General features: G+C 40.9%; 1 protein-coding gene and 1 pseudogene across 6 annotated transcripts in view; one reads left to right on the forward strand and one right to left on the reverse strand.

The window, feature by feature from the left end:
- Positions 1–299: 299 nt before the first annotated feature.
- ENTPD7 (ectonucleoside triphosphate diphosphohydrolase 7) overlaps positions 300–25,707 on the reverse strand; it is a 138,198-nt gene continuing 112,790 nt past the window's right edge. For all 5 annotated transcript variants that reach the window (XM_082854937.1, XM_082854933.1, XM_082854934.1 and 2 more), the window contains 10 exons: positions 23,488–23,693; positions 23,097–23,247; positions 18,786–18,889; positions 16,841–16,897; positions 14,322–14,455; positions 10,141–10,307; positions 7,735–8,059; positions 5,176–5,261; positions 3,322–3,483; positions 300–1,813 (listed from right to left, as the gene is read on the reverse strand). In XM_082854937.1, the coding sequence (XP_082711063.1) occupies positions 1,582–1,813; positions 3,322–3,483; positions 5,176–5,261; positions 7,735–8,059; positions 10,141–10,307; positions 14,322–14,455; positions 16,841–16,897; positions 18,786–18,889; positions 23,097–23,247; positions 23,488–23,693 (1,624 nt within the window). In that variant the 3' untranslated portion in view covers positions 300–1,581. The remainder of the gene's footprint in view (positions 1,814–3,321; positions 3,484–5,175; positions 5,262–7,734; positions 8,060–10,140; positions 10,308–14,321; positions 14,456–16,840; positions 16,898–18,785; positions 18,890–23,096; positions 23,248–23,487; positions 23,694–25,707) is intronic.
- On the forward strand, positions 8,535–9,126 carry LOC309971419 (receptor-binding cancer antigen expressed on SiSo cells-like; annotated as a pseudogene). Its single transcript has one exon. The product of its transcript is annotated as a receptor-binding cancer antigen expressed on SiSo cells-like (transcript).

The raw sequence follows: 25,707 nt of genomic DNA on the forward strand, positions 1-25,707 counted from the left end.
AAGAGTCAGTATACTTATTTTCAACCCAGTATAGTTCTAGGAGGATTTGGATTTATTTTTCTTGGTTTTATGAAGCACTTAATTCCTTTCTGCTCCCAGTATGGAATTTATTTTTTAAGAATTCCACTTTCTTTTCCCTTTAAAGTCAAGGACCTTTCCCCTACTCATGTAATCCTAGAACTCAAAGCTGACAAAAAAGAAAACTGTTTTAACTCTGGGAGCATATTCTTGGGCAGGACATTTAAGGCTACATAGAGGAATGGTTATTAACGTATAAAGAAGGTCCACGGGGATGTGCAATTCGAAGGCTAAATGCAGAGAAAAAGCAAAGCTCCTGAAGGGTAGGAGATAAAAATGTAATTACTATGGCTTTTCCTCTCTCCCCATTAATGGAAATGCTGTTTATGACTGAGAAATCTCTTTAAAAATATTCCGAAAGTTGCCAGGTAGATTATTAACAGATTTATCTGTTTATTCCAAAGTTTGGGATTTGCTTCTTTTCAAATATTCCAAGAGTCAAACTGAGAGAACGTCTGTTTCTCAGAAAAACATTAATAAATAAGAGCTTGGATTTATGGCCTTTGTCCACTCTCCTGATACTGTTCTTTCCTTCTTTAAAAACAATCCAAATGCATCCCTACCCAAAATACATATTGATCTTAGCAGTGAAATAAAGGAACTCTTTTTTCTTGAATCTTCCCACATAAGGACTCATAAAAATAGGCCTAGAGGACAGTGACCTGAAACCAGAAAAATCTAGGTCTCCAATTCCCATCACAGTCTCTCCAACCCTACAAGCACACTTAAGGTTCAAAAAGAAAAATTAATGCCCAAACAGCCTGTGAGGCACATAGACATGGAAAAATTTTCTATCCTGGTCTTACCAGGCATCAGATAACACATTGTTAAAATCGTCAATGGACCATTCATTTAGAAAGGGTTCTAACCTTTTAAAATCACGAACTAACATCAGCAACAGTATGTCAGGGATCTTGGACCACACTCACAATGGCTTCTTTGTCGAGTAAGCAAAGAAGCTGTGTTATTTTGGTTGCCTGGAAATTCTTATTTGTTCCGCTGAACTGCAAAGATCTTGGATCCCTATTAAAGGCTGTGGATCTCCACATAAGTGATATCTCTGTTACAGAGAAAGAAGGGGCTGCTGCACTTGCTAGAATGTCTTCGGCTTTGAATCAGATGCTCCAAGTTTGGTTTCAACCAGACTTCCAGTGTGCCCAATGCCAAACTTCAAGCTTTAAGCAAGGGGAGAAAAGTCTAGATCCCAGGAGCACACCAAATCACTCAGATAAAGGAGTAGAAGCATGCTTCAATTGGACTAAAGTTGGTTCCCTTTGTTAGCACCAATCTCTCATTTAGTTCTTCATAGACTAAATTACAGCTTCTCTCAGAGAAGAGGACCTGGATATTGAGAATGAATTAAAGTAGGTATTAAAGTAGAAATTTCAAGGCCAAATATCCACAAAGTCAGGCAAAGCAGCATCTGAGGCCAGTACCAGAAAGTGGTGGAATTCAATGGGCAGCAATTCTGAATACTTGAGTTCCCCTAGAACCTGTCCAGCCTCATGGCCCAACCTGTACCCCAATCATGGGCACCACCTCCTCGATCCACAGTAAGTCCAGTGGGGTTGAGGCTCGACTTTGTCGGTGGTGAATTCGGCGTAGCCGCAGAAGGTACAGGACGATGGCCAGTAGCACCACCAGGATACAGGCGAAGAAAAGATAGTGGTTGTACACAAAGGAGAGACGGAACCAGCTACCATGGGCTTGTCGGGCACCTTCCTGCCGTAGCTCCCTAAGGAAGAAGGTGGAAAGAAATGTTAGTTTAGGAGAGAAATATTTATGCCAATTTAAAAGGCCCAGAGGTTTCACCCATTTACTCCATCCATGTAAACATGCTATAATACCAGCTCCACAGAGCAAGCAAAGCTGAAGCATGTCCCCAGGCCCAGAGCCGGTGTGTGTGATTCCTTCTGTACCTTCCTTTCCCTGGCCTAGAGGGAGCCTCACAGGCCTACCCCCTCTAGAATCTGGAGGCAAAATTAGAAGCCAAAGAAATGAACTGTAAGACAAGACGTCATCTGTCAAATAAGTCTTAGCAGTGACCCCATACCACCCTGGCCTACACAGTTTGTAAATATGGTGCTAATGAGTAGGGTGGCCCCTGAATCTAATCAAGAAATCAGAGTATATCTAAATCTTAAAAAAAAAAAAAAAAAGTTGCTGTGCTTCCCGAGGATTTAGGATATATCTAGAGAAAGCTGTCACTTAATCAACTGTATTGTAAACCGAAGAAAAAATAGACATGTAAACCTAAGTGCAGTGATCTGTCTAGAACAGAAGCCCTTTCTCTCATGGTCCAGATACCAGATCCATTTTCATTCTGTTTGACCTGCAGTGTTTTTTAAAAATGTGAATCTCCAAACAGAAAGACCACATATAAAATATGGATTTCTGGCTTCTTGACAAAGGAGAGCTGGCAGATGCTGGGACAGCACTTCTGCATGACGTAATCAGCCTTTTGTTTGGGGCACATACTCTCCAGTTCCCCACTTCTCTCACCCGCCTGGCTTCTATACTGAGTTTAAAGAAACAGGCACCAAAGATTAAGAGTTCATCTTAGTTTATTTAAAATAGTCCAGAGGAGAGAGCACCTAAAAATTATCCCAAATATCTTATGGTACATAAGAGCAAGACATCCCCTAAAAGCATCTCAGGTCCTTTGTTCTAATTCTGGCCCACCAAAAAGCCTTCCAAGTCAATGACATGATCTCTAGAGTGACTCTACCCATTAGGAAAGATTGCTGTATAGGAACAACATATCCCAGTCCTCTAGTCAGATAGAGATAGTTCCAGAGTAACTTTAGTTCATCAGTCAGTATCTTAGAAGTTGTTAGTAAGAGCTCAATTCTAAAGATTGATTTGTTGTAGATAAACAAAACTGAATTCCTGGGAACTCCCTGGCGGTCCAGTGGTTAGGACTTGGCGGTTTCACTGCCGAGGCCGTGGGTTCAATCCCTGGTCAGGGAACTAAGATCTCACAAGCCACGTGGCACGGCCAAAAAAAACCCACTGAATTCCTGAAATTGCAAAGAAGAACATACTCCAGACCAATAATTCTCAGACTTCTTTCTGTTTCAACATGCCTGGTAAGTAATAGTAGTTTCACGTGGCAGTAATAAGGGGGGTTTGGGTGGGTTTTTTTTTTGTTTTTTTGAGGGGGAGTTTACTTAAGAAACCTATTTTGAGGCACCAACTAACATCCTCTGAGCTCAAGATGCCAGCTTGGTCAGTCCACTTTACCTGAGTGGTAAGAAGCGTGTTTTATACAAAATGGCTCCCAGTGTCCACTGAACCTCTCGGTCATAGACCAGTTGGGCTGTCTGCAGATTTGGGTAGTCATAGGGAAAGTGGAATCCTTCATGAAGAACTTGGTACATCCAAGCTGACTTAAAACACTGATATCTGTGTGACAAAAAATAATTAATTTTTTTTAAAGAAGGAAAAGAGGGACTTCCCTGGTGGTGCAGTGGTTAAGAATTCGCCTGCCAACGCAGAGGACGTGGGTTTGAGCCCTGGTCCGGGAAGATCCCACATGCTGCGGAGCAGCTAAGCCTGTGCGCCACAACTACTGAGCCTGTGCTCTAGAGCCTGCAAGCCACAATTACTGAGCCTGTGTGCCACAACTACTGAAGCCCGCACGCCTAGTGCCTGTGCTCCACAATAAGGGAAGCCACCGCAATGAGAAGCCTGCGCACCGCAACGAAGAGTAGCCCCCGCTCGCCGCAACTAGAGAAAGCCCACACGCAGCAACGAAGACCCAATGCAGCCAAAAATAAAAATAAATTTTTTTTAAAAAAAGAAAAAGAAAAAAAAAAGAATTCAAATGCTTTCTGCATATTCCCACTAGATGTCAAAAAGACCTCTCTTTCCCCGTTTCACCTTCCTCACCTCTAGGTGGAGCCAAATCTGAGCCTCCTTTATGTTAACGTTTACCACAAAAGGGAAGAACACCTCTATGCAATGTAACAACACTATTGTGAGTACGTTTTACTTTTCTTTTTCTTTCTTTTTTTTCTAACAGCTCTTATCTTCAGGGAGAATGCTGAAATATCTACAAATATGATGTTTTGGATTTGCTTCAAAATGACTGAATTGTGGGGTGGGAAAACAGATGAAACAAGAGGGCTGGAAGCTGACAGCTATTAGGAGAGAAGCTGGGTGACAGATATTCAGGAGTTCATTAAACTGTTCTATTTTTGTTTATGTTTAAATTTTTTTTAACTAAAACATTTACAAAATGGGAGGACTGATGAACCAAACTGGCAAAATATTGATATGTGTTGAAGCTGGGTGACAGTTACACGTGGGTTTCTGTTACTGTTCTTTCTACTTTTCTGCATGTTTGATATTTTAATAAAAATTTAAAAATAAAAAGACCACCACTTTTGATTTAAAACCACTTGGAGAGAACACTTTTTGGTAACCACCAGTTTCCCTTGGCTTCACTAAAATAAGCTCACTATTTTGGCCTCTACCCTTCAGAAAATCAAAATCTTAAATAACCAAATTCTCCTTCAACATAAAATCCAATCTGTACTATCACTCGCTCTCTTTCATTCATTGTTCATACACTTTTTTAAAAATTTAATTTAATTTTATTTTTTTGGCTGTGTTGCATCTTCATTGCTGCGCACAGCCTTTCTCTAGTTGCGGCGAGCGGGGTCTACTCTTTGTCACGGTGCTTGGACTTCTCATTGTGGTGGCTTTTCTTGTTGTGGAGCATGGGCTCTAGGCACATAGGCTTCAGTAGCTGTAGCACGGGGGCTCAATAGTTGTGACATGCGGGTCCTAGAGTGCATGGGCTTCAGTAGTTGCAGCATGTGGGCTCAGTAGCTGTGGCGCACAGGCTCTAGGGTGCGTGGGCTTCAGTAGTTGTGGTGCATGGGCTCAGTAGTTGTGGCTCGCAGGCTCTAGGGCGCAGGCTCAGTAGTTGTGGTGCACGGGCTTAGTTGCTCCGTGGCATGTGGGATCTTTCCGGACCAGGGCTTGAACCCACGTCCCCTGCATTGGCAGGCGGATTCAGTATCTTCCACCAAGGAAGTCCCGTTCATACATTTTAAGGCCACATCTAAGGGAGAAAAGGAAGTTACTTACTTGAGTCGATGCTCATCTGCATGTGATGAAAAGAGGCCATTCTTGAATCTCTGAGTGAGTACTGACCAAGCCATGCCACAGTAATCCTGGAACAACCACAGAGAAATGGTGCAACATGAAATGGGAGGCAAACTGTAAATCCGCCACAGTCATAGCTGTTCCATTTCTAAAGTTACTTGTGGGATACTAGTTGACAAAGGAAAACAGAAATGGCATATTCATTCACCAAACACAGTGCCAGGTCCTGGGCAAGGCAAGTCCCTGAACTCAGGCCACTGAGTGACTTGAGTTACCTGGGAATAGTCCTTTTTATTCCTATTGCCTCCACGTTCACTACAAAGCCTGCCTGACATGGCTCCTGAGCCTCTTAGGCTTCAGATCCGGGTAAGGTTAGGACCAGGAGTAGCAACATCAAAAGCCAAACAGAGCTTCATTCTATCCTATGTAGGACTGACATGAGTAGGTCAAACAGATGGAACAGAAAATGGTCAAAGATCTATCACTGGGACTTCCCTGGTGGCACAGTGGTTAAGACTCCGCCTGCCAATGCAGGGAACACAGGTTCAAGCCTTGGTCCGGGAAGATCCCACATGCCGCGGAGCAACTAAGCCCGTGCACCACAACTACTGAGCCTGCGCTCTAGAGCCTGTGAGCCACAACTACTGAGCCCGTGTGCCACAACTACTGAAGCCTGCGCGCCTAGAGCCTGTGCTCTGCAACAAGAGAAACCACCGCAATGAGAAGCCCACGCACCGCAACGAAGAGTAGCCCCCGCTCGCCGCAACTAGAGAAAGCCCACTTGCAGCAATGAAGACCCAATGCAGCCAAAAATAAAATAAATAAAATAAATTTATATTAAAAACAAAAAAGATCTATCACTGGCCTGCCTCTGTGTTGTAATTCTCACCAAAGGAATCATTCCTTTTGGTTTGTTCAGTAAACTAACATTTCCTGCATGTCTACTATATGCCAGGTGCTATTCTAGGTGCCAGGGGGATCCAGCAGTGAATAAAACAGACAAAAATTTCGTTCCTTACAAAGCTTACTTTCTAGTGGTGGGGGACAGACAATAACGAAATATACATGCATACATACATATACACATACATACACAGAGTGAGTTAGATGATGTAAGTGCTCATGGGAAAAATAAAGCAGGAAAGGGAAATAGGTAATATTGGGGAGGGCTGCAATTTTGTATAGGATGGTCAAAGAAGGTGTCACTGGGACGATAACAGTTGAGTCAAAGTTAAAAAAAAAAAAGGGGCGAACGAAATCATCTTTTACCTAGGAAAGAAAACATATTAAGCCACTAGCAGTTTGGGCAAGTAATAACCTGAGCCCTTTGATGTTCAAGGGAATAGGATTTGAGGAAGTTTTAAAATGAGAGAAAGATTCAGGCTATGGACGCTTAGGGGACGCTGGAAAGGAAAGGGAATATGAGGGTATTCCTAGGGGCAAGGGCAAATACAAACAAGGTTTTCTTCAATATTTCTTAGGGACTGCCTTTAGAGAACAGAATAGTACAAACACTGCAGATATTATTCCTTTTGGAAGCCTTATACCAAGCGAACCTTAGAGAATTCTAAGAAAGCAGAAGGGAAAGAATAAAAAATATAAGAGAGGACAGATATCCCCATAAATTTTTCTGATAAAATAGACAGATAGGGCTTCCCTGGTGGCGCAGTGGTTGAGAGTCCGCCTGCCGATGCAGGGGACACAGGTTCGTGCCCCGGTCCAGGAGGATCCCACGTGCCACGGAGCGGCTGGGCCCGTGAGCCATGGCTGCTGAGCCTGTGCGTCCGGAGCCCGTGCTCCGCAACGGGAGAGGCCACAGCAGAAAGAGGCCCGCGTACCGCAAAAAAAAAAAAAAAAAAAAGACAGATACACAAAAATTAAAGAGATGAATCCAAATTAAAGCAGACACTGTAGAAAGCTAGCTAAACTTTTACCTGTCCAAATAACTAATGTTTTAAACCTATAAGATGCTTAAGTCCTAAATGTGCTCTAAGTGCATGTTTACTTCTTCTGCAATTTAAATGCACTATCATTGCTTTTTGCAACATCTTTTTTTTTTTTTTGCAACATCTTTTTAATATTCTAAGTGACCTTATACCATCCTTAAAACTCAAGGTAAGAAAATGAAAGTGGACTTGCCCACCTGTGTGACATCATCTCCAAAAGCACATTACACCTGGGAACCAGTAAGGGAAAAATACCTGGAGATGACACTTTTGGCCACAAACATTAATTAAGACTATTGGAAAGCTGGAGGAAAAACCATTAACCACCATGACAATATTAGACCTGGGTGATAATTTGGGTAATAGGACACCCGTGGAAACCTAAGCTTAATTAATTAGAAGGCAGTATAGCACAGCAGGTTCCTTAACTTCTCGAAGTCCACCTCCTCATCTGTAAAATGAGGGCTCACAGGGCTCCTGCCAAGAATCCAGTGAGATCATGCATGCAAAGCCCTTCGCACAGCATCTGGTACAAAGTCAGGCGTACAATAAATGGCTGCTGCCAGGATGAGTCACTTTATTATTAATAATTTACCTGAGCAGCCTTGGCAAACGTTGGCCCGTGGTAGCGGCCACCGATGCGTAACACGTCCTCTGTACAGTAAAAGAACTCGGAGAAACCGTAGAACTCGCTGTTGTTGAAGTCAATGGGTGACTGGTAGATGCCGTTCAGTGAGGCCTGGCTGGTGCTGGAGCGAGCCAACAGGGGGCTCAGCATGGCCCCACAAGCCACCCAGTCCCCTCTTCCTCGGACATGAAGGACCTGGCTGTTCCTTTCCACCACATCTGTGAGTCCCACAGGCAGGCAGGGATCGAGAAATGGATTGTCAGGACTCAGACCTGTCTTCTGGCCCAGCAACCTGTCACAATGACAAAAACAAACAAAACACATCACTACTGTACTCAGCCTCCTCTAAGATGCTTCCCAGATATCTTGTTATCTTTCTACATGACACCCCTAAAAACAAGGATGGAGTGTTACCACGTAGTTGTGTCACGTGAACATTTAAATTATGCAAATTCAATTTAGAAAAAGAAAGAAATATGGCAGTGATTTTGTTCAACCTTTTAGTCAACATGTATATTTCCCAATGTATAGTGAAATTGGAGATGTGAATCTGCTGTTCTCCCTCTGGTCTTCATTCCCATTTGCCTCTTAAAAGTGAAAAGATCACCATTCTGAGCACAATTCTAATGTTTAAAAAAACAACTGGGAGGAGGTGAAGTGGGAAGGGCTGAGGAGTGTCCTGAGGCAGGGACCATGGCAGTGGTGCAGTGGCGATGGGTGGCAAAAGTGACCGAATACGTGCCCAGCTCTGAGGGGTAAGGGAGGGGCAGGTTTTGATTCCTATCATGGCCATCACACAGCTCTGATTAATTAAAGTCTGTACTTGTCTAGCAACAGTATTCTCATTCCTAAAGAGATTAATATGCAGATCTGGCCAAAGATGGAAATTAAGTAGAGACCAAATAACTTGGCCAACTACAGTTAATTACTCATGAGTTCCTAAGACAAATGTTGAAGAGTGGACTTCCTGGGATGAAGATGCACCCACAAGTGTAGAGACTGAAGGAGGGAATGGGAATGTGGCAACACAACAAAATGCTCTGGAACAAGTGGAACCTACTTTAAAGATGTGACACCACCTATAAGGAAAACTCAGAAAATTATTAAAAAGAGAGAAACATTAAGTTTTAACATCCCAGGAAGCACAGGTTTCTCTATAGATTAGTAGATACACAAGATGAGTAATCAATCTTCTGAACTAGGTAACTTAGATACATGGTAAAAAAAATACCAATGCATGAGAAGAAGATGATGCAGACTCTTCTGAGGCAGCAAAAAACATGATACAGAGATAAAAGAGCAGCAAAACAACAAAGGAAGGAAATGGAAGAGGAAGCACAGTGGCTAAAGTTGGTGTGAGACCTTCATAGTAATTGTTCTTCAGATGCCATAGTGTCAGCAGGAGTGATCTGAACTCCATAACCCAAGCAACATTTGTATGGATTTAAGAGTACTTTCAGAATACAAACACACTGCTTGGTTTTAATGCATTCATCAATCATCCAGATAACAGGATTCTCCCAAAGCACCTTGAACTCTTAGGAGTTTAGACTCAGAAAAACAAAAAAGACTTATGAGACAATATTTTCTTTAACATGCTCCCAATATAAGGCAATTGACTACTGTAGAGAAATTATTACAAATGGGATAAACCAGTAGCTCTTCAAGCCACTGTTTCCAGCTAAACAAATGGGGGTAAATAGTTTTATGGTGGAAAAGAACTCTGCTCTCTATTATGCTTTCCTTTAATGTGCATAATGATAAAAATAATTTTAAATGCTAAAAAACCCACAACTATTTGTACATTATGGTCTAAATACTTCATCTGGTACACAATGAAGAATCAGTGGTCTGTCCAATGCTAGAGGAAAAAATGTCTATTCTGGACTTAAAGAGAGTATTTTAAAGGCTAATTTTGATTAAGATACTTTTAATCTTCTATGCACACTATGAAACCTTAAGTCCCACGTGAGATGCAACTCCACTGTAATTCAGAAAACATGTCCTGCACACTTCCATGTATTGATAGAATGAACTTCCAGTAGCTACATTGCACTGCACAACTTAAATTGGTGACTTAATTTATCTCACTTATCCTGTGATACCATGTCTGAAGACGGGCACAGCAAGAAGTCACCACAATAAGCCACTGTACATTTTTGAGTCTTAATAACAAAGATTAGAAGGCACTCTCAAGCAGATCAAGTGGGACTACTAATAGAGGGTCTCTAAAAGATGCTACCCCATTGGCAGGGGTGGTCAGAAAGGAGGAAGCAAGGACGTATCTATCTAGTAGGATGTAACCATTTTTTCCTAATATCTGCAGCCTGACAACATTCTATTTCAGAATCACAGATCCCATGTCAAACATACCTGTTTTTGTTAAGAGTTTCATTCATCACAAGGTCTTCATAGCGCTGCCGGGCAAAGTTGCCCCCGAATCCCAGAAAGGTTGTGACGTAAACCCTATACACATGTTCAGTGTGTTGCACATCACAGCCCAGGTTGAACTCGGCCAGCAAGATCTTCGCAGCTTCTTCCTGTAATACGATGTAAAGGGAACTTTACTTTTGGTTGACTTCTAGAAAGGTGTGACATTGCTAATACACTAGATTTCATCTGCTATGACTACTCTTTAAAACGTCTTGTAGCATTCTTTCATCCTCACAGCATTATTTTAAACAAAGACATAAAATGACAAGACTACACAAAAAGGAACAAATCAGAGACTAACTAACAAATTAGAGACTAAAATACTTTCTGTAGTTAGACAGAAGGTAGAATCATTACAGATGATGTCATTATCTGGCGTGTACTTTTCTGATTTTCCAATTCTCCAAAATGGGAATGTACTATTTTTATAATCAAAAAAAAAATCCGGAGACACATAGTTTTTTGAGGCAGAAGCTTGGTGTGTCTCCCTAGATTTTTGAGGCAGAAGCCTGGTGTGTCTCCCTTTCCTATCCTTTTCTACTTCACCCAAAAAGAAAAAAAAAAAAATCCTTTGACAAAAATAAATTTAAGGAATTTGAGGGATCATCATGAGATCTATTCTATGGCTTTTTCTAAAACTATTTAAGATGCCTTAATATTCCCTGTGACAGATTTGAGGATTAGAAAAGTTCAATTTTATTGTACCTCTGTTTTTGTTTTTTTTTTGACTTCAGGTACAGAGGTTGAATTAGTCATATTCCTCAGTTCATGGCACACTATCATGGCAAAGCCCCACTTTTATTTTATTTATTTACTTCCTTTTATCCTCATACTCACTGCCATTCTGGCTCTTGCCACAGGCAATCATTCTAATGTGCTTAATATGTAGTATTTGTTTGTATTATTGTTGCAAAATGGGATTGTTTTGAATGTATTTATTTTAAATTTCTGAAAATGCTACTGTGCCCAGCAATTCCACTCCTAGGTATATACTCAAGAAAACTGAAAACATGTCTACACAAAAATGTGTACATGAGTGTTCATAGCAGCACTATCCATAATAGCCAAAAACTGGAAACAACCTAAATGTCCATCAGCTGATGAATGGATAAACAAAATGTGTCATGGTCACACAATGGAATGTTATTCAGCCAAAAAGGGAATAAAGTACTGATATCTGCTAAAACATGGATAAGCCTTGAAAACTTTTGCTAAATGAAAGAAGCCTGACATAAAAGGCCACATATTTTATGGTTCCATAGGCAAATCCATAGGGACAGAAAGATCAATGGTTGTCAGGGCTGGGGAGAGGGGAATGGTGAGTAACTGCTAATGAATATGGGGCTTCTTTTTTTTTTTTTTTTTGGCGGTACGCAGGCCTCTCGCTGTTGTGGCCTCTCCCGTTGCGGAGCACAGGCTCCGGACGCACAGGCTCAGCGGCCATGGCTCACGGGCCCAGCTGCTCCACGGCACGTGGGATCTTCCTGGACTGGGGCACAAACCCGTGTCCCCTGCATCGGCAGGTGGACTCTCAACCACTGTGCCACCAGGGAAGCCCGGGGCTTCTTTTTGAGGTGATGAAATGTTCTGGAATTTGACAGTGGTGATTGCACAACTTTGTGAACGGTACAAAAAATTAGATATTTAGGATTATTTAAAATGTTTAAAGTGCTATTGTGTTATGTCTCTTTGTTTCTTTCCTTTCTTTACTAAGCACAAAGATCCATCATATTGCTATGTACACATCTAACTTGTTGCTTGCAAATATACTTTCTATACCAGTGTTGCTTTCTAAGTCTGCACACACACAAAAAGCCATTTGTTTAAGACTTTAAGGCTCAACGCCACCTGTCACTTATTCCTTAGTATCAGAACCATGCCTTCATTTTACCTGTTGAATACATACTAACAAATATAGACTAAACAGTCTCATAACCTAGTTCCCCAAATCTGCAACCCCACCACAGACAATCTCTTCTGAATGCCAAACCCACATTTTCAACATACCCAAAATTGAACTGCTTGGTGATAGGACTTCAGAGCTAGAGACCAGAAAGATACTCTCACCCAAACCATACCTGTGTGCTTAGCATCAACCCTGCCCTTTCCCCCGTCGTCTCTCTCTCTCAGTGACTAGGTTCTTCACCCTTCCAGTTACCTAAGCTGGACCCTCAGCATCTGGCCATCCCTTCCTGCCCTACCCACATCACCATGTTACACTGTTTTTTTACTCCAAAATATCCCTTGAAATCTGTCCCCTCCCTTCCATTTCCACTTACACTGTCTAGTTTAGCTCTTTAGCACTTCTCACCCAAGGTTCCCCAACCTACAGTTTTTTCTCCTGACACCAAAATTATTTTCTTAAAAAATAGATTGGGGGCTTCCCTGGTGGCGCAGTGGTTGAGAATCTGCCTGCTAATGCAGGGGACACGGGTTCGAGCCCTGGTCTAGGAGGATCCCACATGCCGCGGAGCACCTAGGCCCGTGAGCCACAACTACTGAGCCTGCGCGTCTGGAGCCCGTGCTCCGCAACAAGAGAGGCCGCGATAGTGAGAGGCCCGCGCACCGCGATAAAGAGTGGCCCCCGCTTGCCACAACTAGAGAAAGCCCTTGCACAGAAACAAAGACCCAACACAGCAAAAATAAATTAATTAATTAATGTCAGATGCAGGCTTGTGACATCCTCTGTCACATAGGGGAGGATGTAAATCAGGCACCCGCAGATAAGCAAAGCTTTCACTTTAAAAAAAAAAAGAAAAAAAAATAGATTGGAACTCAGTCACACAATTAACATATAGTCACAAAATTCAGAGCTGGGGACCTTCAGAGTTTAATTATTTCACAGATGATGAAACTTAGGCCCATATGACTGCCCTACTCAAAAACCTTTGCTGGTTCCCCACTGTCTACAGATAAAAAAGCCAAATCCCCTAGCATGGCACCCAAGACTCCTTATGATCTAACTTCATCTTATCTTCCCAGCCTTCCCTACTACCACACTTGAAAATCCCATACTGCAACAGGCTATTCATCATTACCTGGACATTCTGGGCTCTTTGCTGTTTTCTGTGCCTTTGTGCATACTGTCACCTCCATGCAGATGGCCTTCCCTCAACCTCTACTATGCAAAAGCCTGCTATCACCCAAGGCCCAGGTAAATACCTTACTTTCCACGAAGGCAGCATGGAAGGCTCTTATTCAAGCCTTTGCAAATGGGGTTGACCCTCCAGTCCCCACATTGCTGTGGCTCTCTGTTTAGACCCAAGGTTCTCAACCAGAGGTGATTTTGCACCCCCAAGGGCATCTGGCAATGTCTGAAGACACTTTTAATTGTCAAAACTGGGAGTTTGGGGGAAGTACGGGCGTTGCTGCACCTGATAGAGGCCAGGGATGCTGCTGAACATCATATAATGCACAGAACAGCCCTCCACAACAAAGACTTATTCAGCCCCAAATGCCAATAGTGCCAATGATGAGAAACCCTGGTTTAGATCAAATTACAACACTGTCATGGTCTGCCTGTTATCACAGGCTGTCTCCACTGATAGATTATAAGCTTTTGGGGGCAGTGTAACATGTCTTATTTCTTGCACATACTAGGTGCTAAAAAATGTTTTATTTCTTTTTCCTCTGTATGATGAAACTTCTCCCTCAAAATACATTTTTACATTCTAGTCAGGTAAGGAATAACAGAAGCACAAGGATGGAATCATCAGTAAAGGAAAGGGAATAACGTTTAATTAACAAGTATGTAATAAATACTGTACTCCAGGATTTATATTATCATGTTTAATCCTCAGGCAACTCTTCCAGATAAGTAGTATAGTTGTAATTGCTAAAATGTATTAAACGTTATTACGTGCTGGGCAGCTTGCTAAGTGCTTTATACACGTGGTATTATTTCATCCTCACAACTTTACGAAGTAGATACTATTATTATTCTCTTTTTACACACGAGGAAACTGAGGCTCAGAGAGGTAACCAACCCAAGATAACACAAGTTAGCAATGATCTGAACCAACATTTGGACCCAGGCCATTTGGTCTAAGTCCAAACATAGTGCCCTTCCTTCTCAAAGACTGGCATTCCTAGCCACTGAATTCCCCCAAAAGGTAAAATACCTGTTGTGGAGAAAGGACAGAAGTTGAGGTAGGAACTTCATAAGCAATTTGGAGAGAGGCTCCTCCCATATCCAGTATCCCTACTGTCCTTCTGCGTCCTGTTGCCAATTCCTGGGGAGCCTCGGCATCTGATTCTGAAATAAATAAGAGAACAGAAGGGGTCTAGTAATTAAAAGCCAAAATTAAGTTTAAAGGGAAAAAAAACCCAGAAATCCCTTAAAAAATTGAAAGCAAACTGAGATAAATTAATCTAACTGTACCAACTATATATTATACAAAGAATTACTTTAAGTGACTTAAAACATGGTATTTTGACTATGTATCTCTTGTAGAATATATCTTAATGACAAAAGAAACAAATAAACTGCATTCCAGTAGTTTTATTGGTAATACATTATTGGTATTATTATTTTTAAACAATTAAACATATATTATGAAATAAAGTTAAATAAATGTTTATGTAAACAGCTTTAGGAACAAATATTCAGCATAAGAGAAAAAGGATTTGATTTTAATATAAAATGAAAGAAATTAAACAATAATCTTATAATCTTAAATATGAATCAGAACTATCACTATGAGATCATGATTTATTTTTCTTTTCAAAAAAAATACAATTTCCTAGCTCTGTCCACTGAAAAGGCCTAGAAGCGATGATAATCCAGGAGCAATGAGCACCGCCGTTGTCTAGACCACAATCTCTAAACATCATTTTCCACTAAAAGAAACAAGGGCTCCTTAAAAAAAAAATGGCTGATGCTAGGGTCTAAGAGTAGAAAAAATACAAGATGAGCATAGAATACCATCGTATGCCAATATGCCAGGGAAACAGAAAAGACTACCGGGATCATGTTAAAAGGGCACAAGAGCCAACTTAAATGTGCTCCTACCGGCCAAAGATGGTAAAATTTGAGCACCAAAAAGAATAATGATGTGATGGACTGCAGTGCATCAAATAAATTAAAATCTGCAAGTTCATAAGGATACTGAAAAAAATTCACTGGTTACCTTCGGAAGTTGCTAGGACACCAGCTCATTATTCAAAAACTTGATAAATAAAAGCAAAGAATCAAGGGTTCATTCTGTTTTTCCCGTAGGAACTATATTTCAGGATAACCAAATGGCTAATGAAGAAAATTTCATTATATAAAAATCCTAACTGTTAAATGCAGAAAGAATGACAGAATTAGAAAAATCACCATTCTGCAACCTCTAATGAGAAAACAAATCTAAGTAATGATCACAATTGGCTGCTATAACCATTAGGTGAAAAGTGGATAGAAAATTTTTATAACAGATCAGATCAGACTGACAATACCTGAACCCTGAACACCTGTTCAGTCTTAACATGACTAAAAGTAAGACAGCCAGATATTACAAAACTCCTGATGTGATACAGCAGGAAACAGCACCACCTATGATTTATTCTTGCCAAAAGAACTGAATCTGAGTCTAATCAAGCTTCTATACCTAACCTCCAGTTTACAGAACAAAAGCAGGGGAGGGGAGGAAAAACATGTTAAAGATCCCACAAAGATTCAGTCAACCAAAGCCAGAATGTGGCAAATTCATTCCATCAAGTGACCCCGTTTTGGCTGGTTTTTGGTTGTTGGGTTTTTGTTGTTGTTTGTTGAATGATTTGGAAAAAAGAGTTTGGGGGGAAGGTTAACTGTTATAGATTAAAAGAGACCTATCAATCAAATGTAATTTGTGATCTATGTTCAGATTCTGATCTGAACAAGACAACTACAAAGAAATATTCTTGATACAATCGGGGAACTCTCTACCTGGGTATGAGATGGTTGTTATCAATACATGATATTAGGAATTGTTAACTTTGTTAAGTTTAAAAATGGAACTGAGGGGGAATTCCCTGTCTGTCCAGTGGTTAAGACTCCACGCTTTCACTGCTGAGGGCCCAGGTTCAATCCCTGGTTGGGAAACTAAGATCCCACAAGCTGCACGGCATGGTGCAGCAAAACAATTTAAAAAAAAAAAAATCAAATAAAAATGGAACTGTGGATATTTTTGTTGGTTTGTTTTGAAACTCCTTACCTATTAGAGGTATTACTGAAGTACATGAAGACAAAGTGATTATGTGTGGTGTTTGCTTTTAAAAATCCAGTAGGGTTACAGCAGAAAATAACACAACATTGTAAAGCAATTATACTCCAATAAAGATATTAAAAAAAAAAAATCCAGTAGGGAAAAAAACCTGTGTTGTATGGAAGGAGTGTGGGAACAAAACAATGGCAAATTGTTAATAACTGTTGAGACTAGGTAATGGGTTCATGGAGGTTCATTTTATTAATTACTCTACTTTTGTGAATGCCTGAAACTTTCCATATTAAAAAGTTAAAAAGAAATAAAAGAAAGCAAATTAGGACTGGGAAATGAAGCATCTTAAGTTTTGGGGAAAAAAAGAAAGAAAACTCAAAATTAGCACTTACATGCTACTGATAGGTTATGACATAAACCTTCAGCCCTTAGAACTGTCATAAGAAGACAATACTACTCACCATCCTCATGGTCGAATCTTCCCAAAACAAAGTTGATTCCAATCCATGCATAAACCCCTAGGTAAGAAATATAAAAGCCCTTGCTTAATTCTCTACTGCTATAGCATGGATATACCTCTCCCAGGGCTGCTCTTTTCCTTTTTTTCCTCCTTTTCTTAGAAAAAAAGTGATAACCGTATTTTATTCCACACTCTCAGTGTATGAATTTAAAATCTTTTATCTTGTGATGTTTTTCCCTTTTAAAATTATTTGCATTTTCTAGATTTCTTACAATGAATAGGAATTAATGTATAAAAATAAACGTTAAAGGATAAAAATCTTGGAGTTGTAGGTCTGGGCAAGCACACTCACCCTGTCTCCCCACTGACTACAAGTATAAACTCTGGATAGGATATTTGGAACAGCTTTCTGAGAACTCTGAAAGTAAACGATAGTGGGCACACTGGGACAGAGATCAGACTTTAAAGGACCACCAAAACCACAGTGAGTTTCCCATTTTTCCCCCTCAGATACTGCCTGGCCTGGACTCAAAATCAGCTTGAAATACAAAAGTACACACCAGATGTGGACAGAAAGAACTTCAAGACCTTGCTTTGTGGTCCAAGGATCAGAAAAGGGGACTCCAAAGGTTCAGAAAGAGTGGCAAGAAATTCCTTGCTTTTTTAAAAATTCTGTTCTCTCCTACCCCAGGCAATCCTGCAACAGCAGAGGTAGAGACTGGGTAGATGCCTAAACCTCTGACAGATGTGAATCCTTCTTTCTGACCAGAGGAGCTACAGCCTCAAGAGCTGGGGCAAATCCCTATTGCTCTTTTTTCCTCCCTCTATCCTCTACCACTTAGCCTTGGATATAGATGCAGTCATGGGAAATGCATGGCAGAGTGGGCAAATTAAATCCCTGGCTTTCTGACCTAAGGACCATGAAAGTGAACCTCAGGGAACCAGAATGTATTGGGGAGACTGTGGAGAGTGGGGAATAAACTGGTGTAGGAACTCCTGGGCTCACATGCATGATCTGACTCTAAACAACATATCAAAGCTTTTGAGAACTGACATACTGGCTAGTCAACACATTTGTATGGGCTGTGCCCAGGTTCAGACGGGCCACTGGCTGGCACACACATGGGACAAATCCAAATAGCCGTGCCAAAAGCTTTGAAAAATGAATCAGCAGAATCACAGCCCACAGAAGCCAGGTCAGAACTTAAGGCTTGAACCTAACCAGTCTGCTAAGACAAAAATTAACATTCTCTTTATGACTGAAACAAGGCCCAGGGTCTAACAATGTAATATTCAAAATATCCAGGATACAATATAAAATGACTTGTCAGGGCTTCCCTGGTGGCGCAGTGGTTGAGAGTCCGCCTGCCGATGCAGGGGACACGGGTTCGTGCCCCGGTCCGGGAAGATCCCACATGCCGCAGAGCGACTGGGCCTGTGAGCCATGGCCGCTGAGCCTGCGTGTCCGGAGCCTGTGCTCCGCAACGGGAGAGGCCACAACAGTGAGAGGCCCGTGTACCAGAAAAAAAAAAAAAAAAAAAGACTTGTCATACAAAGAACTAGGAAAAATCTCAACCTTTCCAATCTCAAGGGAAAAGATGCCGACCCTGAGATGACACAGGTGTGGGAATTATCAAATAAAGCAGCTATACAGCCAGGAAATAAGAGCAGTCTTCCAATGAATGGAAAGATAGAGTCTCAGCAAAGAAATGGAGTAAAACCAAACGGGAATTTTAGGACTGAAAAAGGCAATACTGAGATTGAAAAAGGTGAATCTTTTCCTTTATGTGAACTGCAACTAGAAGACAAAAGATTTTCTGTTTTTCAAGAAATTGAAACATAATTCATCATACAGGCCACATTTGGGCTACATGAGAACATGCATTCAACTCCACCCCAAAACTACAAACCCCAAGTGCAAGCTTTTACTCCTCAAGGCCCAATACCTTCCTGCTTCCCAGAGATCACTTCTGCCTGAGACTGAGAAAAGAGGAAGTCAAACTCCAGAGGTAAATCTTTCACTAGATCAGCCAAGATAGCCAACTGCTTCCTGCAAGAAAGAACAAAAAACCTGAGTTAATGGTTAAACTCTCTTCTCACAAACAACCTCAACTTGACCTTCTACTTAGCCTTGTTAGACCTCACTGTTCACCTACCCAAGACACTTGATCCCTGCTTCTGTTTGGTACCCCCTTCGAGATTTCAAAGGTTTAAAATTACTCAAAAGTATAGCCTCCTCAGGGCAGGAATAAAGACATAGACATAGCGAATGGACTTGTGGACACGGGATGGGCAGGGTGGGGGGAAGCTGGGGCAAAGTGAGAGTAGCATCGACATATATACACTACCGAATGTAAAATAGTTAGCTAGTGGGAAGCAGCAGCATAGCACAGGGAGATCAGCTCAGTGCTTTGCGATGACCTAGAGGGGTGGGATAGGGAGGGTGGGAGAGAGATGCAAGAGGGAGGAGATATGGGGATATATGTATGCATATGGCTGATTCACTTTGTTGTATAACAGAAACTAACACAGTATTGTGAAGCAATTATACTCCAATAAAGATCTATTTTAAAAAAAAGTACCTCCTTCTTAAAAGGCAATATGGTAACAGTAATACTTATCCTTTATACAATGTTACAATTCAAATAGTATTAAAAGATGAGACTATGGTTCTATGCCTCTCACAGGCTAAGTATGGATAAGCTACAGGAAACTGAAACACAGTTTCATAATCTATAAAACAGATGTAATTACGTTATTCCTAACCACTATGAAAGGAGGCTGTTAATTTGAGGAACACAATCTCATCCTTAGATCTCACACAATACAGAAAAAGTGTCTCACATCACCACATAAGAAGCACTTTTTGGCCCACAAATTTTTACATGATCCTTTACATTAACAATGAACTTTTAAACCTCCTTTTCCATATTTCAAGGGTTGATTTTTTTTTTCTTTATAAAAATCTTATCATTTGGAAAACCCAGACCAGGATCAAAATCCAAAGGTCATAATTTGGGGATGACGCTTGAAGCTTAGTATCTACAGCGCTGTTTTGTCCTCTAAAGTTTTATGTTATTAGTATTATCAGATGAAAACAATCAAAGAAACAAAGCTAGAAGTAATCATATAAATCTAGAGACAATGCTGGTTAAAAATAAGAGCAGTTATCTTGGATTTTTAAAATTACTCATTACAAAAATATTCTGCTGGCTATCCTGGTTGCCAGCATGACTTGGTGAAGAATGTTGTTAGCACTTGAAAGTGAAAATTACATTTAAAGTAATAATCTTCCAATATATAACGTCATTGTTATATACAAGAAATTTTTATGATAAAAATTTCATATGGGGAACTAGAGGTGCTATTTTGCCCTCCTTATTGGATATGGTTCTAAACTACCCAAAGAAGAGGGCTTGCTGGTTTTGGTGATGACATGGAAGAATGGGTACCAACACACACTGCTGTTTGGAATATAAATTACTGGTACAACCTTTCTAAAGGGCAATCTGGGACTAGGTATCAAGGTTTTTAACGTGCTTAACCTTTGACCCAGAAACTACATTTTAAGACATTTATTGCAATGAAATCATCAGATAAGAATACAGAGAGAAAAAATACTACAGCATTATTTATAACAATGAAAAACTGGAAATAACCTAAATGCACGTATATCAGTAGTGACTGGCTAAATAATTTATGGGATAGTCATGCAATGTAATAGTACACAGATGTTAAAAGAATGAGGTCAATTTATATCTACATGTATTGACATGAAAAGATGTCCAATATATTTTGAGTTCCAACAGGTTACAAAACAGTACATATAATATGATCCCAATTTATGTTAATAAACAAAACACTTCATGTATTACACAGGATAGGACAGAACTTTCATTTTCTAAAATTCAGTATTGTTTCTTTATTAAAAAAAAAACATTTTATGGCAAAACATTGACAATTGTTGAAGCTGGGTGGCAAGTAAATGCGGATTCATTACATCATTCTCTCTACTTCTATATACATTTGAAATTTCCCATAATAAAGTTTTTTTCTTAAATTATCACTTCGTAATTCTTTAAAGGTATTTCCATCACAAACTAAAAAGGCAGTGGAACAAATTCTGTTAGTCTAGGCCTTCGGCAAAAAAATAAAACCTAGTGCTAATAAATCCAAAATATAGTCCAGGGGATTCAAACCCATTTTGAATATTGCTCACAAATGCTAATAAATTAACAAAGCATTAATTACACAAAACAGGTTCTTGCAGTGACTGTTAAACTTACGTCAACAACTATAGCTACCTTAGAGGTAGCAATGATTTCATAAGCCCAGGGTAGATCTAGGCATTATTAAAAGAGCTGATCAAAAAACAAGTTAGGGCTTCCCTGGTGGCGCAGTGGTTGAGAGTCCGCCTGCCGACGCAGGGGACACGGGTTTGTGCCCCGGTCCGGGAGGATCCCACATGCTGCGGAGCGGCTGGGCCCGTGAGCCATGGCCGCTGAGCCTGCGCGTCCGGAGCCTGTACTACGCAATGGGAGAGGCCACAGCAGTAAGAGGCCCGCGTACCGCAAAAAAAAAAAAAGAAAAGTTAAAGGCAAGTTCTTTAAAAATTCTTAAGATAAAATAAATACTAATATTCAGAGCTTCCACGATGACAGGGAACATCTTAGACAAATGGGGTGGAGCTACATAGTTGATTTTGTTTAAATAGAAACTTCTTTGACAAACAGAGGAAAGGCTGGGCAGTGCCAGGAGATGAGGCAATCCTCTCCTTTGCTCCAGACACACAAACTGTGGCCATTTCATCACCCTGCTGGTTGGCTCTGCCTTTTTGACCTCCGAGTCAGCTTTTTCTCTGGCCCTCCACCCTCCTTCCTTGTTTGTGAGACATTAGTCCATTCACAGCCCTGTGATGTGGCACCACCTATGTCATCCATACTCTTCACATGGTTTCTAAAAGTTTCAATGATGTATTACTTATGTCAAAAACAAAAATTCTAAATTTCACGTGTAGTATGATTACAATTTTGTAGAAGTTACACATAGATATACAGAGAGAAAAGAATAGGACAAAATGAGACAGTTTTGATAGGGCAGTAGAATTATAACTTCTTTGCTTTGATTTTAAGATTTCCTTTAATGATGTAAGGTTCTAGCAATAACATTTTAAACTTTAGTTTTAAAAATAAGTAAAAACAAACCAAAAAAAAAAATTTAAAGATCAAGATGTATGGGAAAACAAGGAACTAGAAGGCCTTTCAGATTGACAAATGGCTACATAAAATAATCTGCTTCTCAACAGTAAACCAGTAACTCTGTGTCTGAGCAGAAGGAAAGTAGTCAACTGGAAGAAGTGTTGACATACATGTCTGGCACAAGCAGAATGGAGCCCTACACACATGGCAGAGGTTTTCATTGCTGTTGGCCAAGTATATGAAATGAAACTTTGTGGAAAAGGGAACTGCCATTTATCAAGGAAAAACATTTAAGCTAATAAAAAATACCCGATGACTATGAGACTGTGAACATTGCAGAAGGATGGGTACTCAAGTTAAGGGAGCTCATTCCTACCTCAAGACCATAATAAGTATGGAGGGGTCAGGGAGGTGTCAAAAGGGAGAAATCACAAACAAGGAGGGGTCTGACCTAAGCATAGCTGCTGCCTCTTCGTCTTCCTCCTCTTTCAGTGAAGGAAGAAGGATCAGGTGGCAAAAAGCCAGGCTAAACTGCCAAGGTCAAGTGGAAAAGACTTAACCAGCAGGGGTTGAAAAAGTGGTCTAAAGCAATGGAGACTAAGCTTTGCAAGTAGCACCAACTATCATCAGGGAGCCAGGCAAAGTTATAGAGAAAACCCCATTCCTACCAGAGCCCTCCTACTAGACCCCAGGTACCCAGTCCCTCAGGTGACCCTCCTACTACCCTTCTGAAATTATGCTCACCTTCTAGGTGCCTCATGATCCAAATTTATTACATCACCACTGCTCCCAACCCTCAATCAAAACTAAGAATCATTACAACCATCTCAAATAGATATTGATCCCAAAGAAGCAAACGACATGGAGGTGTGATCAACTGATTGTGAAATAACGGGGTGTAGGAGTGGCTCTGCTCTATTTTGAGCAAGAAGTCTTTTAGTGCCACCTGTCAACTCTGTGTGCTGTACCCACATCCTGCCTTCAGACCAGGGAACCACAGAGAATAATGTATGAAACTGCACTTTCAACTCTTGGGCCACCCACTCTCCTGCATCTCACCTCTCGGAGAGAAGCCTCATGCCTGCTGTGCATAGGATGTAAAGGGGGGTCTCCTTGTGCTTCCTCACAGGCACATGAGCAGCAGCAAAGCTCAGCAGAGGACGAAGGTAATCGCTGGCATGTTCTGGAGTGTCTGCCATTGCAGAGATTCCTTAAGATAAAATACTTTCTTTAAAGAGCAGATCACATAGACTCAGAAGACTGATACCCCATAAGGTTCTGTTTAAGGTCCTAAACATTTATTTCATAAGAGTAGGGTAGCAATGAATCCCTCCCATTATCCAGAACGTCCAGAAGAAAAGGGTAGCTTTCTTTCTCCCTCTTCTCTTCTGTCCTCTCATTTCTGTAGCAGATAAGAGAGACTGACAATGAAATATATTCCATTTAGTACCTGGCTTGATTTTTTTAACCACTGGTTGGCTGTTACGGTCTCTCATCTGTTTGATGTCCAACAAGTCATGAGGATTCCCATTATGTCTTGGCCAGAAATAAACAAAAATCCGAGAGCCACTGCTGCCACAGTCCACAACAAGTCCATAATTTAGCTTTGGGTCTTCAATGTCAGTAGCTTCAAGATCTCCTACTCGAGCCAAATACCTAAGCCGGGCAAAAAGAGAAACTAGTGTTAAGCAAATAGCACCACCACTTAATTCATCTGTTCGTGAGTCTTCATTAAGTGCCTACATGTGCCAGGCACATGGGACTACACATCCTAACAAAGGAATGAAACAATATTGACCATATTTACTGATGTATATGAGGCAACAGCTGGTTTATACTGAAATTAGGTAACCAAAAGACTCCCCTAAGTTTGGGGGTAGTTCTGAAACTGGGCAGGGTAGCAAATCTTTTACTAAGCATTAAAGGGCTTCTAGGCCTCAGTAAATACTAAGCCACAAAATTTGAGGGTGGTTTGCTATGCACACTAGATAACTAAAGCAATTCTAACAATTTCTTCTCTATTTATCTATCCTTTCTGTATATAAACATGAAGAACATGGCGGAATGATATCTGGCTGACAGGAGGAAGACGGAACAAGTAAAGATGTTACCACCAAAACCCCAAGGTTTGAGTCTCAGCTCTAGCACTTCCTATGTTTTGTGACCTTCAGGAAATTACTTCTCTCAAGCTGTTCCCTCGTCTGTGAAGTGAGGGTAGTTAGGAGTCTCTACTCTCAGAGAGGCCAAAATGTATGTTGAGCAGTTAGCACAGTGCTGTGCTTGTTACATAACTATTGGGAGAACAAATAGCAGAAGACTCTCTGGAGAAAAGGGCTGAAATATCCAGAAAGAAAAGAAGGCTAAAAGCTGGTAAAACCCTTCTTCGGAGTGATGAGGCTTAATAAATATTAAAGTTTCCTCAGAGCGCACAGGTCTGAAAAGTACAAACGTCACTGATGACTCCTCTTCAAAGGCTTCACCTGAAGAGCAGCCCAGTGAGAATGAGAATGGCTTTTAGCTTACTACTCGAAAAACGCGGGCCTCTCACTGTTGTGGCCTCTCCTGTTGCGGACGGAGCACAGGCTCCGGACGCGCAGGCTCAGTGGCCATGGCTCACGGGCCCAGCCGCTCCGCGGCATGTGGGATCTTCCCGGACCGGGGCACGAACCCGCGTCCCCTGCAGCGGCAGGCGGACTCCCAACCACTGCGCCACCAGGGAAGCCCAGAGAGCTCTTTCTTGATGCTAATATATAATGCATGGTAGGCAGACTAAAATTTTGCCTTCTAGATTCTTTTAAATTTGAATAAATATTACCATAGGTTGAGCTAATAATTGAATGAATATTCTGAAAGTAATGTTGTGAATTTTTTCAAGTAATACACCTAAACTCCTTTCTGCCCTATCATCCAACATTGTCTTTAGAGGTAATGCCCAGATCCCCAAGACCCTTACATAGAACCCTTTAGAACTAGCTTTTGTGAAGCTGAAACTAATATAATGGGGGAGGAAGGTTCTTTTACACAAAATATTCAACATTACAAATACAAAAGGGGCCCATGCAAGTGAGGGGCCTTGAATTGCAGGTAACATTCCCTTCACAGTAAATCCAGAAAAGTAAGCCATGTGTCATACCTCTCAGAACAATCTAGCCTGTGTTTACTGGTGATTTCACATTGCTACACAGACTACAGAGTTCCTTACTTTGGAGAGAAAAGCAAACCTGATGGAAAGAAGACCGTGTAGAAACAGCTTTGAAATCAAAAAAGTAGAGCTGAGTACCTTTCCTATTCTATAACACAAAATGCATTATTTTAAAAAGAGGAGAACATATATTTGAGCTTCAATACAATGCTGTGAATTATTGCATAGGATAGGGTCAGGTAGAACTTTTTTCTGGATCTGATATGAGAGTGAGTTGCAGGAAGTGAAGCAGATGGTAAAAGTCTGTTACACACTAGAAAGTTTACAGTCCTAAAGATTCCATTCCACCACAGACGTTCCCATTCTAATCAAATGATTGGGCTAAAATGGGCTCACAATCCACCAGTCAACTCATAACAGCTCACTTCTATCACAGGAAAGCTGGGCAGACATCTGTGGGCCACAGATAGAGGAGAAATAGGCAAGATAATCCATCTCCAGCCCAAAGTGACTTTTCATTTCTCATCA

The sequence above is a fragment of the Leucopleurus acutus genome (genome assembly GCF_964270905.1).
Source record: "Leucopleurus acutus genome assembly, chromosome: 14".
In the NCBI taxonomy this organism is placed as follows: domain Eukaryota; kingdom Metazoa; phylum Chordata; class Mammalia; order Artiodactyla; family Delphinidae; genus Leucopleurus; species Leucopleurus acutus.